The sequence below is a fragment of the Apteryx mantelli genome, chromosome Z (genome assembly GCF_036417845.1).
Source record: "Apteryx mantelli isolate bAptMan1 chromosome Z, bAptMan1.hap1, whole genome shotgun sequence".
Lineage (NCBI taxonomy): Eukaryota > Metazoa > Chordata > Aves > Apterygiformes > Apterygidae > Apteryx > Apteryx mantelli.
Window position 1 is genome coordinate 18,755,913 of NC_090020.1, and position 20,097 is coordinate 18,776,009.

At 35.8% G+C, this 20,097-nt stretch overlaps 1 protein-coding gene across 4 annotated transcripts in view; it reads left to right on the plus strand.

Moving 5' to 3' along the window:
• UHRF2 (ubiquitin like with PHD and ring finger domains 2) overlaps positions 1-20,097 on the plus strand; it is a 94,544-nt gene that overhangs the window by 26,558 nt on the left and 47,889 nt on the right. For all 4 annotated transcript variants that reach the window (XM_067316721.1, XM_067316719.1, XM_067316720.1 and 1 more), the window contains exon 4: positions 15,094-15,312. In XM_067316721.1, the coding sequence (XP_067172822.1) occupies positions 15,094-15,312 (219 nt within the window). The remainder of the gene's footprint in view (positions 1-15,093; positions 15,313-20,097) is intronic.

Here is a 20,097-nt window from a genome sequence, read left to right on the forward strand (position 1 = left end):
CATTGAAGTCATGGTTATTTACTTGATCAGTCTAAGGTATTGAAATTTTGAGCTTTTGGGAAGAAAAATTATTTAAAGGCTTTCCAGCAAGCAAGACCTGTACTTTTATCAGTTACAGGGTTTTATTTTAGTGGAAATTAACATGCACATTTGTACCGTGGTTCTGTGTGCACTCATAGTGCTCTGTTTTTATGTACTGGTGTTTACCTTTTTTGTGTCTTTAGACGACATGTGTATCCTGTCACCTGTATGCTTGATATAGATAAATAGGGAGGGCATGATGTGCTTTGCCACTCAGTTTCTCTCTGCTCCTAATCAGCTAATTCTCATCTAATTTCTTATGTCTTCTTATTCATTTGACGTTCATACTGTATTGTAAGTTCTTTCTTCTGTACATAGTTACTTGTTCATGGATGTTCTGTTCTTCAGCTTTGGAGTGTGCTGTGTGCCGCCAGACTTGAAATTCTCTGGTCTGTCTTTGCTGTGTTCTGTGCTGAAGAAGCTCTCCTTCCTGTTATTTGCTGTAGAAGATGATTCTACTGTGTTGGGGGCTTTCAGCTCTGCCTTCTCCACAGTAGGTATATTTTTACCAGAGATGAAAGCACTTGCAGTTTCAGAAGCAGAATAAAAATGACTTACAAATGGACAGCATAAGCCTGGTGCCTGTAAAGCCATCAGAATTACTACAGTACACTGTAGAAAGACTATGTGTCTGTCCCTGACACAGGTCCACAATTTACCGAATCCTCAGTGATGCTGAGGTTCCAGACTGTTTCTCCCTCTCTGCTGGTTTTATCTTCCAGTTTGGAGAAATCTCACCAAAAAGAAGGCTACAGCTGAGGGATAGGTCACGTGTAGTGCTTTGAAATAGTCTACCCAAACCCATGACTTTGATTCCAAGACTTCATGATAACAGCAAATATACTTTGCTATCCTGTGTGTTGTGGCAGATTTAGTCTAACAATGCAAAAAAGAAAAAGTTCCAACAACATCCATTTTCTTTCTGTTGATGCCTGGAACCAGTCACTCTAGAAGCAATGTTTAGGTAGGAGATACTGGAAAGTGGTTCAAGCCTGTATCAGGAGCAGGTCTTCTGTCATCATAGGTGCAGTTCTTGCAAAAAAATCCTCTAATGCAGAACTTGTTCCCCTGCTGTTCCAAAACCCACAGACTCCATATGTCTCAACTTAGCTGAAGACCTGAAACTGTTCTTTCCTTTCTTTTGTTAGCTGTCCCATTTGTATTGACACTGTTTTCTTAGATTCAGGACTGAGTCACAGACAGTATTGTCTCACACCATCTTTCTCAGAATTCTGTAGCTGAGAACTTAAGTGTTGATTATATCTAAAGGTGAAGCTTCACTTTATCGTTCTCTCTTGGACTGTGTCTGGTCCTTAATTACCCTATTATTAGGTTATTTTGGAGCATACCTCTTGCTACTTCTTGCTTTATTTGTCTGAGAGAGAATGAAGAACTAATTAAGAATTTTTCAACTAGAATGTCTGCAAAAATTGTGGCATGTTTACCTTTCCTCCCTCGGTTTCAGTAATGGTTAGTGCTGCCTTAGCTGCTGGTTCGTGGTTAGTCCTGTAGCTGTGCATCAAGAAGGCTGGCTGCCTGTACAATTCAGGCTTCGCCCTTGAAAGTAGATAAAAGAGCATCAACAGATTTGAGGTTCATTCTGGCTTTTGCTTTCTAGTCAGAGATATTTGGCATTCTCATCAAGAGAGGAAGCCAACCAATTGTTCATTCTTTCTCAACAAGATATCTTCTAAGTGGCTATGCTCTCCAAAGAACAGCCTTTCCTAGAGGATGAAGCTGGACTTGTCCCTCCCTTAACTGAGAAGTCTGGTCTTAACAGTCTTGTGTAAAATTTTCATTTGTTCCTCTCTTCCCTCCATTGCCTGTTTAAGTAGTATGGCTACAGCAAATGTGAAGGGGGAAAAACGGCAAAGCTCTTCTGGTAAAGAATGTGGTGAAGAAAAATTGGGCTTTCTGGATAAGAACTTACTTATAGTAATTTTCAAAAGGGCAACCACCAGTTCCTCCTGACTGTGACCACTGCAAATTATAATGAGTGCTACATATCTCTTCTTACTTGGTAAGGAACAGAATGGCTGAATTTCTTTTCTCTAGAGGCTGTAGGCCTAGCATTTCATTACAGTACTGCAGTAGCTATGAAGCCTACATACTTCTGTAGAGGGATTGTTCTGCTTATAGAAAACCTATTGCCGTTTGGAGGAACAGGACCTCTAAGTTCCAGATTAAACAGAGTTCTTCATAAACTGAGTGACTTAAAAGCCATGCTGTACTTGCTTAAGAGTGCTATCTTCATTAGTGAGGTAGAGACTAGCATATCAGTTTTATCAGCGCTGTCATTCTGTCAGCCTTTGGTACCAACTTTCTTGGCATCCAGTTGTGGGATCAGTGCTTTTGCTTGATACTTCATCCTGTGCTTCAGTTTCTGAAGGCAGCCTTTTGCCTTGAGGCTGCCTGTTCGTAGGTGTGTTCCTACTTCTATCAGTGTCTCCTTCTTCCTTTCCTGATGCTTTATTCACTGTATTTCTATTTCACCTTTGCATGTATTGGTATCACAGATGGGCACTAGAGACTTTTAAGTCAGGGTTTGATATCACATTCCACACCCTGTGATCATCCAGTCCTTTCTTCTGCCCTGAGCAACTGTCTTTTATTACAAAAGAATACGAGAGGATGAAAATCTGAGATGTGCTTAGATGCTCAAGTTAACTGAGGTAACTGTAGATTCATTCAGTCTTTGCCACTGCTAGCTTGCTTAAGAATCAGTCCTAGATTATGAGCAGGAGACTCCAATAGCTTAATGTGACACAATAAAGACAAGTCTTACAGTACTGCATCATATGAAAGCTTGCCATTACCTTACTCCATTTTGCATTTATTGTGCAGTGCTGGCTATAGTTTGTTTACTTTCAGGGAGACAATACTCAGTATGAGAGTGATAGTTTTTTGATGCTTAGCTCTTCACTACAGTAGTGGAAAGACTTGCTGATTTACAAACAGATGCTGTTTTTTCTTGCATTTTTTGTTCAAGTCATTTGTAAAAAGGCCTTTATCTGTTTAAGAAGGTGCTTACGCTGGTTGTCGCCAGGACAACTAGAGGTGTTTGCAGCCTGAGAAATGTCAGCATGCGTATCTATCAATACACAGATAATTAAGTATGAGTCAAGTGTGTGTAACTTTTTATTCAGGGCCCTCACATTCTGATGATGATACCTGTAGGATATTGTATCAATCAACAGAGAAGTTGAAATTATATTTTAAGGTAATACCTGCATTACATGACATAAAGTACACCATTCTGTGGTTAATTCTTCTAGGGTGCTAAATACCTTAGCAAAAGTGATTGTTTGTATCATGGTTAATAAAAGTTGTGGAATGATGCCCTCTGAGCTCTTTCAGAACTAGAAGTACTCCAAGGTATCTTTGTTTCTCAGTCCAACAAGAAACTGTAGTCCCTCTGTTTTGTTTAGGATGTGTGCTGGAGGTTTTCATGATTCATTAGAATTTAAATGGCTGTCTTTTCTTTGATGTTGTGAAGAGCCCCTCAGAAAAGCAATGTGATGCAGTGACAGTGGACTATGTGCCCAGCCTGGTTAAGACAGTTTAGGTATCCAGATGGCCATTGCCATTAGTGAGAATTCCTAAAAGTTCCAGAAAGTTCATGGATTTGTACAGGCAGAAGTTAGGGTACTGCACCATTCCAAGACCTTATACTCTTCCCCCCCACCCCTTGCCAGTTCTGAGTGTTTCTGCTTGTTAAAATAGACCTGGTCATTGTTGGTGAGCTATGTCTTTACTGGTAACAGGAAGATTTTAACACGAGAGACTTCCATTGCCAAATATGTCAGCCTTGTTGTTTTCCAAGCGTGTTCCTTGTCTAACAGAGGTTCTTCTGTTGATTGTCCAAGGGATCTTAAGGGTAAATCTTCCTGTTAAGTTAGTCAGAGTCCTTGCTGCCATTCCAGCTCACTGTCTTTCAGTGGTGGGTTTCTCAGGCTTCTCTCACTGCACATTAAAGTTAAGGTTTCTTCTGGGTTTAGTGGGAGTGCTCCTATCTTTGTGTCATCCTAATCATTAACGGAGTGGAAAACTGATGATTGATGTTAACTTTCAGAGCCTATGGAAACCAGCTTGCTACTTCATCTCCTCAGGAAGATGATTTTCCTGGTTTCTTTCACTTCTGCAGGGAGAATGACAGCCTACATGTGTTTTTGTTGTTGTTATCTTACAAGGTTTCATTTAGGACCTAGTTTAAGTTTTGACTTAGACTAAACTTGAATCTGATTTTCATTTGTTTAGGAAATTAATTTCCTTGTATTCCAAAATTTCATGTTTCTTCAAATGCTGGATTTAAAGTAGGCCTTGTCCAGCTTGCTTGTGACCAAATCCTTCAGGTGGTCACTTTAGTCGTTTGTGTCACTAGCTGAAAGATTGAAGCATACAGTAATTTTAGAGGCGGCTTCAGTGGATGCTGGCCATGTGAAAATCTATTGCAAGACTGCTAAAACAGATTTACCCTTGAGTTTAAGCACACTCTGTCAGAGTGCAAAGTATGTTGGTAATCTTATTAAAGAATGTCTCCATTCTGGACATCTTTAGAATATGCTGTTACTAAGCACTCTTTATTATAGCTAAATATTTAGAAATTATGCTGTCTTTGAATGTGATCCTGCGGTAACTGTTGTGTAACAAAGAACTTAGAAATCCACTTCGTGTAAACTGTGAATGTCAGGAGCTACTGTGCATGTAGCCTGACAAGCAGAAAAGAGGGATACTTAAGAGCAACTGATTTCTCTGAGGTATGTTTTCCATGTGCACATTCATCATCTATCCATCCTGGAGTCTGTGTGCTGTTTGAGGTTTTGCAGTTGAGTAGAACCAACAGCTGTCATGTGCAGACAGTCCTGGTGAACTTTTTTGCACACAGCCTGGCAGAGCAGGCATCGCCATGCAGATGTCTTTGCTAGGGCAGAGCTCACCACCTGCACTCTGGGCATGGTGACCCCTGCAGTTTCCCTATGGAAAACTCAGCTACATAGTTTTTGGTAGCAGTGCATTCACACATACTCCTGGTAACTCCCTCTCCCAGCTGCCCCCAAAGAAAAAGGTGGAGAGGAGGGGAATATATGCAGATCTATGCCTGTTATAAAGATGCTTGCTGGCATTTGCATTTACAGAGTGAATGTGGGCAGTGCATTTCTTGGAAATAAAGTTACTAGTGAGTAGTCTATTCAGCATGAAGAATTCAGAACAGTGTTAACTTTGCTCAGTTATCTAGTAACATGTCTGTTGTTATTATGAAGTTGTTGCTACTTCTGCATCAGAATAGGTTGTATTAATGTATTACATGCTTTTACTAAATACTATTATTAATTAAGACCCGAAGTCTTCAAGAGTTAATCAGGATACTATTGTGCTAAAGTCTGTGGAACCATTTAAAAAAAAGACATTCCTAACCCCAAAGAGTTTGCAGCAGCCTTTGAAAGTAAAGGCACATATGAATGTGCCATTGCTATACCTGTAAGTAAGCTTCAGTCAGTACTTCTGTGGGGGTTATCATTTCTCTTTAGACAGTATTTTTAGTAGAGCCACTAGTCTTCTCTGAGCTGTGTAAAACTTTGTAAAAATAAAAATGAGCTGTGGAAAATATAACAGTAACCTTAGAGCTTGAAAGTCATAATTTGAGGGACTGATCTCAGTGATCCAGGACATGTGTTAGACTCTCGTGTTCCTAAATGTAAATTGAGCTAATAGAGTTGTATCAGTCTGTCAGTGGTAGTTTTCATCTGGAGATGGAAGGCTTACAATTTAAATACTACTTAAATGCATTGACCCCTCAACTCTGTACCTCATGTATTGTGGTGGTTTTTTTCTTCTGTTTCTGCTTCCATCTGGGAAGAATTTGTGAGATTGCCTTTCTTTTTTACCATTCTAAGCTTACTGTCTGCTTGTGATACTGAAGTGTTGGAGACCTAGGCATGTTGTGCTAGCCAAGAGAGATATAAAATTAGGAACTTTAGCAACACACTTTATTTAGGGGGATGGGAGACAGTGCAAGATGAAAAAATAGGGGAAAAAGAGGTGGAGATAATCCTGTCTGATTTTTTAAAAATGTTTTCTTTTTCCCCAGATCTCATCCAGATGGAAAATGTTTATTCCAGTATTATTTCATGTTGTAGAAGAACAGTCTTTAAGTACAGGGTGACTTCTCATAGTCAGGGCAATTACCTTTTTTTTTTTTTTTTTACCTTTTTCTCAGATGGCCTTTATTCTATTAGTCCAGGACTAATCAGGGTTACAGGCAGTAAGAGAAGTTGTCCTTGAAAGTGGAGTGAAAAGAAACAGTTCCCAATGAAGGCTAAAGGTGTTACTCATTATCCCTTTTAAAAAAGGGAGAGCACAAAATAAAAAGCATAGGGCGTTTTATTTGAAAGACTGTGTTATATGCTAGCTAAAGTGCTCTGTCCTGATTTAGCTGTTCTCCTCACCAGAAGTGTTGCCTATTTCATATGAAGTTCTTTAGGGATTTATAGGCCAGAAAAATAACTGATATCCATCCACTAACAATAATGTATTTTTGTACAATTCCACATTTTCTTAAAAAATGTGTGTATCTATACATCTATAAAAGCCAGGATTTCACTGAATTGTCATAACACTCAAGAATTTTAGTCCTCCTATGTTCAGTGTAAGTAATGAACGAGACAGTTTGACATTCTTGTAAACTTTGTTATGGGCAGCTGAAACTGTTCTGACTTCTCAAAATTATAACTTTAGGTTGTTGGAAAGCACAGAACAATTTAAGGAAATGAGAAAGCAAATAAATAGTAATCTTAAATAGGCGCATCATTCCTTGTTCTAAGTACTGTCTTGTCAAGAAAAATAATCATTTTCTGCTTGAAAGTGTCTCCTTAGCTGAAGAGATTGGCAAGACGAGAACAGTCTTAAACTTGTTCTTTCTTCCTCAGAAAATGATTTGTAGTTGGGACTTGTTTAAAGGGGATATTTTCAGAATATTTTTTAATATGAAATGCGCAAATAAAAGTGGTAGTGTGGGACTTAATAGAATGTATCTGAGAATTCCCTCAGGTGACACTTCTACTAGTTGGTAAATTGATTTTGGAAACAAAAAGACATAATCAAGGATTGTGGGCTGTTGTCAGATGAGGTGGTCACTGCTCCTTCTTCTTACCTTACTTCCCAACTAGTACTCCTGATATTTCACTTACGTTCAACTTAGTGGTTGTGTAGCTGTAGGGTGAAGTGTTTCTGCTTGCTGATATTTCTAAAAAGTAACCCACTAAATGAGTGTTACTAATTTTCATTTCACTGAGGCAATCAGAACAGTTTGCCCTGTGGCTGTGCTGTAGGGATAGAACAGCGTAAAGAAAAAGTACTGCTTCTTTGGGGATATCCCCTCTAGGCAGACTTAGCAGCAGTGCGCCCTGCAAAGAGAATTTTGTTTTGTCTTCCACGAGGAAATGCCCAAATAATTCCTTTTACACACAGTTTATTTCTCAAATACCCTTTATAATCATGTTTAGCCGAAATATATATATTGTTATAGCCGTTAAGCTCAGGAAATAGTCCATATCAGGAAGGTATACATTGTCAAATTTCAAGCAGTAGTCTCAGCATTTGAAGTGGGGAGACTGGGGAGTTATTTCTTTAGAAGGATAATAGTTTAATGGATAGAAATTTGAATAAGTCTCAGGAGCCACAGACCTCTGCTTCATTATGGTACCTGTTATCTTTGGTTCATCTTGGTTATCTTGGAATTTCAGAAAAGGAATAAGGCCTAGAGCTGTATTATCTGCCCAGCAGAATCTTCTCGTAACAGAATCTTTTCCTAAGGAAAACACATGTTTTCTTGGACCTTCTGTCAAGAGCTTTTTTTCTTTCTTTTTTTTTTTTTTCTGGCTAGTTAGCCTGAATGACCAGTAGGAGCGTTTATCTTCTGTATTAGCTGCATAATTTTTTTTTCCTGGTCTCTTATGTCAGTTCAGTATGTATGGGTTTGTTTAATCATTCAAAACTCACACAGAGACATTATTAGACAATACTAAAAGAATAGGAGATCTGCTAGATCACAGTTTAGGTCTTCATTCTTTGAGTCTTGAGTAGTGAAAGCATGCCACTTTGATGTGGTTGTCCAAGCTAATTAATGCAAACTTAATGTCATTTTGGGGAGTAGGCTTCACATTGCATTAATGCTATTAATTTCAAGAATTGAAAGAATTTGTAAGAATCCTGAACATCTGGTTTACTGCCAATTTCCTTTCTGCATCACCTATACTTTATTAACCTCAAGGATTTGTATTTATTGGTCTTCCAGTTTTTGACAAACTGGCATTAACTGTAAGCCTTACATTTTAAAGGATGTAGAGATTTTCTACCAACTGGAAAGGAAATTAGGAGAAAAAGGTCAGGAGAAAAGCTGGATGTTTGTCACGGCTCTTTAGAAAATTTTGCAAAGAGCAGAGTTGAAACACTGCTTGTGTTACACAATCAAGGGAGGGAAGCTTTGCTGTCCTAGTAGTCCTTCCAGAGTCCTGCTGTGAAATGTCAACAGTTAAAGTTTAGGGTTTTTTTCTTCTGTAGACTGATACTTGGGGCTGAAAGTATATGGTAAATGAGAAAGTGATTGAGCTCTTTCCGCTTCTTATTTATTAGTCTTTTATTAGCCCTAAGTGTTCTCATTGTGCAGTCACATGATTGAACACCTGAGGAAAGGATTTTCAAGAAATAAGTCTTCCAGTAGCTGTGTGGCCTCTGTCATCCTGTATACTCAGTAGCGAAGCCTATCCAGCTGTTTTTCAAGTGTTTTTCCTGTTTTTGCCGTATATGGTTTTATAAGGTACAGCAGTTTCTTACTATATCTTCTTCTTCTTATGTTGTTCTTATGTTTCTTATTGTTTCCAAACTTTGTCTCAATACTTTGTTTTCCAGCTTGTATTCTTTCAAAGTATTTATGACTTCCACTCATATAAGACAATCAGTGCAGTGGTGCACATCTGGAAATTAGTTTTCCCTAATATTTTGAATGAAAATTATTAGGAAAGTAAGATGTTTTTCTTCAAATTATTAATAATGTTTCTCAGTGTTTAAGCTGCTAAACTGTTGATATCTGTAGTTATTGGTTGTTAGGTGAGGTTTTCCACGATTTTGTTTACTTCCGTACTTCTGATTTTATCTTTATTGTGGTGTGGGTTTTTTCGGGGGGGGTGAGGGGTTTTGTGTGCGTGTGTGTGTGTGTATGCACACATGTGCCCTTCCAATTTTTCCATTTCTGGATATGTATTGAATTACTTTCTTCTGAGTTTATTGGCTGGGAAAATGAATTATACTTTTGTTCTGTTTGTAGTGGAAAATAACAATTGTAATAAGATTTACTTTTGTAAATTTTATGCATCATCATGCCTGGAGGAGGGGCAGGGAAGTCCTGACTTTATACTTTGGTTCCAGTACCATGAATTTCAGGAGTTTATCTTTCCAGTTCCAGCTGTCCTAGTGACATTTTAGGAATGCACAGATATTGACTGTAGCCAAGAAATACTGGAATTTTTACTTCTTGGGTCATGCGTTGCTAAGGAAGATGCCTACTGAGTTAGGAAATTACATGAAAACCTTGCTGAGCTAGTATTAATATTTACAGTTAGAGGTTAGGGAAATATGGCTTAACAATGAATGTGAGAATTCTTATGGGCAGTATTCATCTAACTGTTCTGACTGTACTTACATTTCTGCTTTTTAACTGTTAGATAGCAAGTGTAGTTAAAAACAAGGAAAAATAAGATAACAGTATCTCAGATTGGTTTAAGTTCAAAGGTTGAATTGTGTCAAATCAGCTTCATTTGAATTGTACCAAACTTAAGCTGGTCTAATTAGGACAAAATTAAGTGTGTTCTGTTCACTAAATTATATTAGGTTTGATATGTGCTGTGAAACATGCAGATTCTGTTCTCTCTTGAGGGTCATCTAAGGATTTTAAAAGCAAATCAATAGATAAGAAAACACCTTTACTAAAGATACCAATGTCTAACAGTAGTCTTTTATTATGGTTTGCTCACATGGGCTCTTCACTTAGTTCTTGAGGCTTGTTAAAAGTTGTATTTTGTTGTTTTGTATCTTTTGGTTGCCCCAAACCTACATATTCCCATTTTGTGATACTGTAATTACATATTAGCCTTGCACATTTAGGGTCTTAGGTTTTAAACTAAAATTCTGTGATTTGTACAATTAACGTGGTATGTTAACCACAGGTATGTTTACCTGTGGTAAACTTAACACGACATGAATAGCATTATCTAATGTCAGTCTATTTTCTCTATACTTATTCCAGTAAGTTGTGGCATTAGTTACATTTGAGATCAGAAGTTTACTGGGGAAATACTTAGTGTAATGAAGAATAGTGTTACTGTGATTAACATATTTAAGTCTGACTCCAAATGTGTGATTTTAAGCCTAACTCAAAAGCTTGTGACAAATGCTGTTTCAGCTATAAATGAGTATCTGGCTGTTCTGCCTGGAGTGTCACGGACAAATGTGAACAGTTAGTTGCTTTTCCTGTCTGTGTCCTATTGCTTTTAAGGACTGTTGCGCCTTAGCTCGTAGAAGTGGTTCCTTGGACCAGGATTTTGGTGAATGCTAACAGCTGTAAGAGCCTGTTATTTGCTAGTCTTTTTATCCAGAGATTTCCTGACAGGCAAAAATTGTGAGCTTCAAGGAAGGAAGATCTGTTCAGTTGATACGCTTTTTATATGCAAATTTTCTATAGATGTGTAACAGTTCATTTCTGAAAGTTGCTGACTAGAGACATAAGGGAGCTCATATGGAGTATCTTTTTTTATTTTTTATTTATTTTCTGGTGAATAGCATCCTTGTTGTTTTTATCATTGATCAGTTTCTAGGTTACAGAGGTGCTGACTTAGGCCGAAAACAGATGATTGGCTTGATTTCTCTCCTAGATTGACTTAGTTTTTCTTTAATAGTAGTAGGTGATTAGTTAAATGGTTACATGATTTTTATTTTAAAAAATTAAAAGTACGCTTTTCTCAATTTTTGACACTTCCTTCTTTCTTTCTTAACCACTTAGGGACTTTATTTCTCCTGGATGAAAATACCAACTGAGATCAGATAACTGAGTGGTCTGAAAGGGTAGAAGGCAAATAATGCCTTTAATGAACACCTGTCCCATAGTGACTTCAGGACAAACCTGGCATTCAGGGAAAAGCATGCAGTAAAAGGATGAATATTGTTTCTTCGCAGTTCTCCTGTAGTCTGGAAGATAAAAAGTCAAATGGTTGAGTGAAGTAAAGGACTCTTGAGTATGTTTAGCTTTTGTTAAATTTCTTGATGAACTGCTGGAAAACACTTGTATAGTTCAGGGAAGATGGAAAAGCTTTAAAATTATTTTTCTATTTAAAAGCCTGATTTCCCTGGCAGCTGGATGTTTCGCTATAGAATTTGCTCAGTTTGGGGCAAAATATTTTGTGACCAACTCCAATAATAGAAGAAATTCTGCTTTAATGGTAGAGCTTTAGCTATGTGCTGTGGAGTAGTGTTGATTATAGAGGTGCTCTTGAAGCATCAGATGTGTTGTGGAAAAACTAAACCAAATCTTCTGTACAACATTCGATGTCTGGAGCCTGATGCAAAAGAATGTTGACTTCTGACAAGGAAAATCAAGCCCCTTTATAAATCTTTCCTTCCAAAGGGAAGTTTCTGAACCTAAGTCTCTGAGCAGCCATTAAGAGAAGAAACTCAGTGGAGTCTCTACCTTTCTTTTCTTTCTTTCAAAAGCAGTTAGTTTCCTTCTGTCTGTAAAAGGGCATTTTGGGGGTGTCTGTTTTGGTTGTTCTACTCATGCTTGCTAGCGGTCTTCTTTGTTTGGGTTCTTTCATCAGATGCTTCTGAGAACAGAGCTGGAATCATTATTAAGAAAGAAAATCTTGTAAGTTCCTCATCAGTACAGCAGGAAGGATTCTGTTCTGAGTTGTACAGGAATGGGAAAGAGGGCACAAAGCTGAATCTGGGACAAAACAACTCTCAGTGATGAAATAAAAGATGAATTTGTCCAAATGTCCCCCTGGAAGAAGAGAACCTGAAAAGGATTTTAATTTTAGAAAGAGAATAGATTTTCAGAGGGAGGTTAATTTTTATGAATCAGAACTGTTGTAAATCACACTTATTTAATTCTTGATAGATAGTAACATTGGAACTTTCTTAATGTGCACTGTATTTTTATATAGCCCCACTTGTCTCATACATACTATTTACAGTTACTGTCTTCATTTGATTCTTTCATTGTGTACGTAAATGAAATGTCTATTTAAAAAAAATTTTTTTTCTTCATTATCTAGATGTTTAGGTCCTGTTTCCATTTCAGACTTCAAGTAAACTGATTCTCTGTTTACTATATCCTGCTTTCTCTCTTCTCGAATTTTAGGAAGGGTTTGTTGTAAAAAAAATTGGATTTGACCAGTATTCAGAAGCTCAGCTGTTTACGTTTTTGGTAGCCTGTTGTACTATAATGCTATGTCATTATCCAGGCTTATCAATAAAATAGAAATGATATCATTATAGTTGTTTTTTGCATTGTTTTTCTTACCTGTAGATGAACCAGTTTTATTGGCATGTTATAGTTGGGCATAATACAGTTATTATAAAAATTAGACCATTGTATAGCTCTAGAATAGTTGTTTGAAGGGAAAGCCACAAGACAAGAGGTAAATACAAATGTTGGCTTTGCAGTAAAGACTTTCAAATTTGAAATAAAGTAAAAAATTAGAAGCTGTGAAGAGTTACATCACATAACACTGTGATTTGAATAGCAGCTGTATCCCGAATACATGTATTTGTGTGCTACTATTCTTATCCAGTAGACTTTGAAAATTAGAAAAATCCATAAATGTTTAGGGGGAAAACACTTCTGGATTTAACTTTTGTAAGTAATTAAGGATAGATGTGTCTGTTACTTGGCTGTTGGTTTGCCTAAAGTACAACCACTTTTAAACTGTTGTGGTTCATATTTTTTAAACAAAACAAATTTGATGTTCCAAACAAATTTAAGCCACGTTTTAGATAGCTGCACACTAGAGGACAAATAAAGACCTGGAGTCAGAGGACCAGCTCTTAGGTTTGTTTTTTTTCCCTAACCCATCTATGTAGCAGCAGGCTAGTGTGTTAGATTTAATAGAAGACATCTAAACAAATTATGATGAACTCATGTAAAAGAGAATGTCTCCACTTGTATCAGTGAACTTTGAATCAGCTGTTCAAGAGTGGATGTCAGGCTACACCTTGTCAGAGACTCAGCTGCTACTGACAGTAGCTTATATACTTCCTTATGCATTAAGTTAAAATGTGTGGTTTCCCCAAGACCTCTGAATTATTTTGTTCACTACTTTCCAGCATGCTGGAAAGTCATTAAGTCATACTTTTATTAGTTAGTATAGAACTTGCCATTGTGATTTAACTGTACTGTTTGATAAAGTTTTATAAAAATACCAAGCCTGAGTGCACTTGCTAAAATAATTACATGATGGAGATTTACTTTAATATTTATCATTCATAGTTACTTTTTTTTTAAGAAAAAAATGTATTTTTAATAACAGTTGTCTGCATGCAGTAGACTTTTTATTTGTTAAATTTATAGTGTGACCTCATCGCAAAACACCTAGTTTTAGAATCTTGTACTATCTAATGATAGAAATTTTGTTTTGTTTACTTACAGCATCAGAAATTAACTTAACCTGTTTTAATATAGCATCTTATTTTTTACTTTTTTATAACAGGCCAGCTTTTTTTCTGCCAGCAATTTTTCTGTGGTATCCTTAGTGCACTGTTGTTTTCAGCACATGGGAAGACCATACAACCTCTACTGTTATTAAAGAGTTGCCTTATACACAGGAATTAAGAAGGCTGTGTTGTTAGGCTGAAAAATTAGTGTCCCCAAAATCTTAAAAGCTCTCTTTTTTGCTTTGTGCTTTTTGGTTGTAGTGCTGTCAAATATCCCTATCTTAATTCTGCTAAATGAATGTTTCACAAATCAGGAAGTGGAGCTCTTCATAAATTATTCATTATTAGTTACTGTTTGATTTATATATACTCTGTAATGATATATACCAGCACAGGAGGAAGAAGAAAGCAATTGCTTATAAACCTCAGAAATTTGTGTTTAGTGTTCTGTAAAATACTGTGTAAAATTGTGGAAAAAGTCACAAGATTTCCAATGAAAAATAGCAGATCAAGCAAAACTTCTTAAATATGATTTAATGAACTATTTTCTTGCAACTTTATTTCTTTCTAAAACTGTTGCATTTCTTCCTACATCTTGACAAGAAAAGTATGTTGTCAAGAGAAGAAGGAATGATCTTCCTGTTTAAAATTTTTTTCTTTCTAAATTTTTCCTTATGTAATCTAAAAGGGGAAATATTTTTTAAATTGTTACCTCATGTCTCATAGAGAGTCATAGTTTTGTTTCTTACTCATTGGGTTTTGTAATTAGCCTTTTTTTTCAAACTTGATTCATGGAATGTGGACTTGGACTATATTCATCCCATGGATCTGATATGCTATGTGTGTAGGGTAAGATTTTTTTGAAGAGCTGTGTTAAGTGTTTCGCTGTTGAAGTTAGTGGAAATGTAACAGATCTTTGAAAGCAGAGTTAAACTAGTAATACGCTATTTTGAAAATTCTAGGTTTAATCTTCATCGCTTTTTCATTGTTGGTTTACTTGAAATGTTGACTTTACTGGGAGCAAATTTGGGCCATATCTGTGCTGAAACTTGAACCTGACCGCATTCCAATTATGAATTTTTTTTCTTTGTTTTGAGAACTGGTGGAGGCTGTTTCTGTTTGAGATTAGTCAAATTACAGGTCTGTATTTAGATTAAAATTTAATTTTCAAAAATATACTAGGTCAGATTTATACATTTTTTTATAATCCCAAAATTCATTTAAAAATTGTGCTTTTGAAAAATATTGTCTGTGACTTAATTTTTACTGTTATGGGAGTAGTAATTATTACTGTTGTTGATTTCACTTTTCAAGGTACCCAGAGAATGGCATAGTAGAAATGGACACCAGTAATCTTCGACCCCGAGCAAGAACCATTCTGAAGTGGAATGAACTAAAAGTGGGTGATGTGGTGATGGTTAACTACAATGTTGAGACTCCAGAAGAAAGAGGATTTTGGTTTGATGCAGAAATTACCTCTTTGAGAGAAATCTCAAGGACTAACAAAGAGGTTCATGCTAAAATTCTGCTGGGGTAAGATTTGTTTGACCAATTAGTAAAGTCTATTTACGTATCTTAGAAAGTATGTTTTTTTTTGTCTACTAGTCATCACTAAATTAAAATTAATGTGATACTTCATTCCCAGAGCTGTTTGAGTCATGGGATTACAGTGCATGGTCGTTAGGGTGTGGAAACTTAGTCATGTAGTTGGAATTTTTGCTTTTCCTGAAATTGCTGGAGGTAATCATAGGGTTTCTTATATTATCTGTGATTCCAGTGATTGGAGTATACTCATATACACATTTAATTCTATCAAAGCTGAATCATATGTTTTCAGTAATTCTTGAGTCATTTGGGAATATCTAGGTGTTACCAAGTATTGCTTGTCTCTTCTAATTCGAGTAAGTCTCTGAACTGGCTGTTATAATTTTTAAATGCAAAAATGTTCATCAGGAAAGTATGGTTTGTTATAAGTAGTAAAATGTTAGTGGAACTGCAGGATGCATATGTTACTTGAGTTTTCATATGGACTAACTTACCTATGGTTTTTGCTTAGTTTGTTTTCCTGTTTGATTTAAGAACTAGCGTATAGATCTTTTAGAACCATCTTTTCTGCAGAAATCCATATAACATTACTTTAAATAAGTGTGATTGCCTTCTTAGGAAAGAAAGGATGAGCAATCTTTATGGACAGTCTCACTGAAGAATTCACTCTAGCCTTCCCCCTCCCATCAGCTTTCCTTGTTCCTTTAACATAGTCCTTTTCTCGCCATACCGTATTCACAAAGGAACTGAATGCAATTGGATCCAGTCGGTCATCTTCATCTCTTCAGAAGAGGGAGACAAGAGCGCTTGTACACTAAGAGTGAAACTGATGTTAAAGCTGAAAACTTGAACTGGAGTGAAAATTTATTTTTACTTAAATGATTGATTTAATGTTGGCATGTCCTACATTCAGTCAGTGAGTAGCATCATAGTTTTGGAAGTATATTCCTTAAAATTTAGATTTTAGAGTATTTTTCATTATGAAAAAAGAGAAATGTTGGATATGTAGGAAGAGTTGCAGTGCAGGACATGATTATTTGGAAGAGACAGAAGAATTATTATTTTACGCCATTCAAAATTTTGCTTAAAAGTACAGTCATGTCTAGTGTAGGGAAATATGAAAGACATTGACTTGGTAACTTATGCAAGTAGAAAAATGAAAATGAAAAATCTGAAAAATTTTAAATCTGTATTGTGTGTGGTTTTAAATTTTAGAGTAATAGGAATATTTTATAGAAAATATCAAGGACATTATTGTTTTCTAGTGTTATATAAAGCAGGCACAAGAACTTGTTTTGGAGACAAAGCAAAAAGAATTCAAATGTAAAACAGTAAGAAACTGAGTAGGAAGTTTGAATTACTAACCATTAACTTATAAAGTAGACAGGTTTAAAAAATGGAGGCCAATCCAGAGTGATGAAGATTTTCATTGTAATAAATTTAATATTTGTATGACATTCTGCAAACCACAGAGATGGACTTTGCGACCTTCTAGAAACAGAGCTGTCCAGATACCAGTTTATATGAAGTCGAATTGTCTAGTGATAACATTATTTAAAACAACATTTTGTAGGGATTTGGGGTTGTTGATGGTTTTTTTTGACAGGGTATCTTTCAGAATTTTTGCCATTTTTTTAAAACATGATAATCAAAATGTTTGATATCAGCAAAAACAAGCACTTACTTCAAGTAGTGACTAATTATAAAAATTCTGTTCATGCTAGTTAGAACTTCTAGGACAGTCTTTTTTTAAATCTAAATAAGCTGATAGTTAAGTTTTACATTTGAAGATGGTAAATAGGAGCTAGTATGGGATTCCCTATAGTATTAGTATTTCACTACCTTCTGGAATAGGTTGGTAAAAGTCATGGTAGACAAGTACTGTATTCTAAGGTGGTGAATTTGTTTTGGCCAAATTAAGTTCATTTTCCAGACAGAATCTTGCTTCAGTGAGTATTTTGCCTGACAAAGAATTCAGGTGTCACTTACATATTGATAGATTACATATACAGCCAATAAACCATGACGGTTTGTGGAAAGTAAGGTGTTCTGAGCCCTGCTGTTTCTGTAATTTATAAAGGAGTAATTCTCGATCACCTGGGCTACTTAAGTCAATTAACAGTAAAAGTTCAACATAAATCTCCTGGTACTGATAAGCTGGTGTGGGGAATGTGCTACAACAGGGATCACTTTACATTTCAGGTGTGTGGGTTTGTAAAACAATAAAGGATTGTTTTATTTTAATGTTATTAATATAATGTTAGCATTAATAAATTATTTTAAATAAAGATATAGTCTATCCTGAAGGTTTTATGGGTATATATTAGTGATTAATTAATTTTGCACTACTTAAGAAGTAACTTGGCAGACAGTAAAAGGAGTCAGCTGAGTTGCTTCAGAAATATTCACAGCTGTGACTTTTCCCTTTCTTATGTTAAAGAGACTTTGTATAAAACAATTAAAGTAGGTTTTGTACAAAATAGTGCAACTTTTGATTGATGTATCGATCTTGATTGCTTTTTACAGAGGTTTCATGGAGCTGTTGGCACAATGACAGGAAATAACAAGGACATGTATGTGTGTACTGTTTGTGGTAATGCTTTAGAGTCAGTAGAACCTGTGATGAATTTTTTTTTTACTGTGTCTGTTGACATGCATATCTCTTAGGTGTTATCCTGTAAAATATGTCATCATTAGTTTGTGTTTTGGAAAGAAGTATAGACTAGAGAACTTTATGAAGGAGAGAAGTGAAACTGAACAACGAAAAATAACCCATCATTTTACAGAAGAACTAATCATACAGTAATAATTCTCATTTGTACTGCGTCTGTCTTGCAGTTGAAAGTTGTAATTGTAGAATGTCTAAACCCTATCCAAATAGGACTTAATGCATCTCAGATACAAATACCAGTGAAGCTGTGGTGCTTTTAGCGTGTGCTATACTACTTTGCCTAGAACTATAGTCTTCTATGACTGTGTATGCATACTTACAGCTCAGCATTGTCTTTGTGTTGGTGGTTACCTCTAGACTGGCTTGAGCTGAATTTCAGCATACCTCTGAATTTCTGAACATCCTTTATTCTTCTCTTCTTTAGGGAGTATCTTAGGTTTCATGATGAAAGCAGTTATTTGTAATCCAGACTAATAATGTTTGTCTTCTCTGCACCTTCAAGGGCATATATTAAATGCCTGTTAGTGGAAGATAATTGTGAGGCAAACTGTTCACAATTTATCGTAACTTTGGTAGTTGGCTGAAATAATTAAAGTCACCCCAGCAAATCAAATTGAAGTAGTTCATATGGTGCTTTGTGAATTTTTCCTTGCTAGACTTGAAGATATATTGGGACAAAATCAGCTGTTTTTTTTCTTCAGTCAGCGTTTGAAGGTTTGAATTTGTCAAAGACCTTTGTCAATACAATGAATTGTCTTTTGCGTAAACCTTTGGATTAATTCAATGATATCAGTAAAATCAGTTTATTCTGCAGATTTTATATGTCTTCATCAAGTGAATATTTAATGAATTTAAGGGTTTTACATGAGTAGTGATAATGGTAGGTAAAAGAAAGGGTCTTAAAATGTGTCAGTTTTTTTATATTGATCATCTTCTAGTTTTTCAGGCTTTTGTGTGAATCTTACTTCTCCTAAAAGGGAATGATTTTTTTTTCTTTATTTTCAGATTGATCTCTTTTTTTTAATATGCTTATTATGTTTGTGTATTTATTTATTTATTTATGTTTTAATATATTTAACTGACCAGGTTTTGAACTTATCTTTCTCATTTGGACACAATTTTTGCTTTTTGTACGATGCTTACAGTTTACCTTTGCTTTAGTTCCTTTTATTCATATGTTCAGCAAACATTTTTTTCTCACAACACAGTATGATGTGTCTGAACAGTCTTCATGCTACCTGTACAAATTTTACTCTTGGCTGCACCTTCTACTTTTTTTGAACAAGCTTTTTGATTTTTGTTTAGTTTTTATATTTGAATTCATACATAGTATTTGTTTTTCCAGTTTTGCAAAGATACTGAATTTAAACACATCATTACAGAATAATGAACAAAGTATTGCACACTGTTCCGGACCAGTTCAAGAATTCCTTCTGCTTTTGTGGATTTCTATCTCTCTGGTCCAAAAAAATGTTTTTGGCAGTTGCACCTTGTTCTCATACTCATCCAGTGTATTACTGTTATTTTTCTTCTCTGCCAGTATGTGACATTTAACCTGTCACAGTCGCTGTTGTGACGCTGTTTAGGGCCCCAGCAGGGCAGGCCTGATTTTACATGTTTCTTTTTTAGACCTTGAATTTCAGTCTGTATGAACTCTTTCTTACTGATATTTCCATATTCTTGTGGTATAATTCTATACCCAAAGTAATTTCTCATTTTATTTGTTTGTTTTAATGTTGCGTCTTTGATACTTGCTGGTTGATCTTAGAAACGTTGTTTTGCTGAGATGTAGAATATTAATAAGATTTACTTTGGGGCCATTTTTCAAATAGCTTTCATACTACAGTGGCAAAGATTCTAATAAAAGATATTGTTGACTCATTCTTGACCAGCTATAATGAAGTTAACTTGTTGAAACAACTTGCCTGAAGATTTCTTGCACAAACATAAAAATTGCTTATTTCCTTCTAGGTGACAAAACCTCTGAAAGGGTTAATTCATGCCTCTCTCTCTCTCTCTCTCTCTCTCTTTCTCTCTCTCCTCTCCTCCTATGACTTTACTGCAGCTGATCACCTCCTTTGAAGAGGAGACCTCCTTTTAAT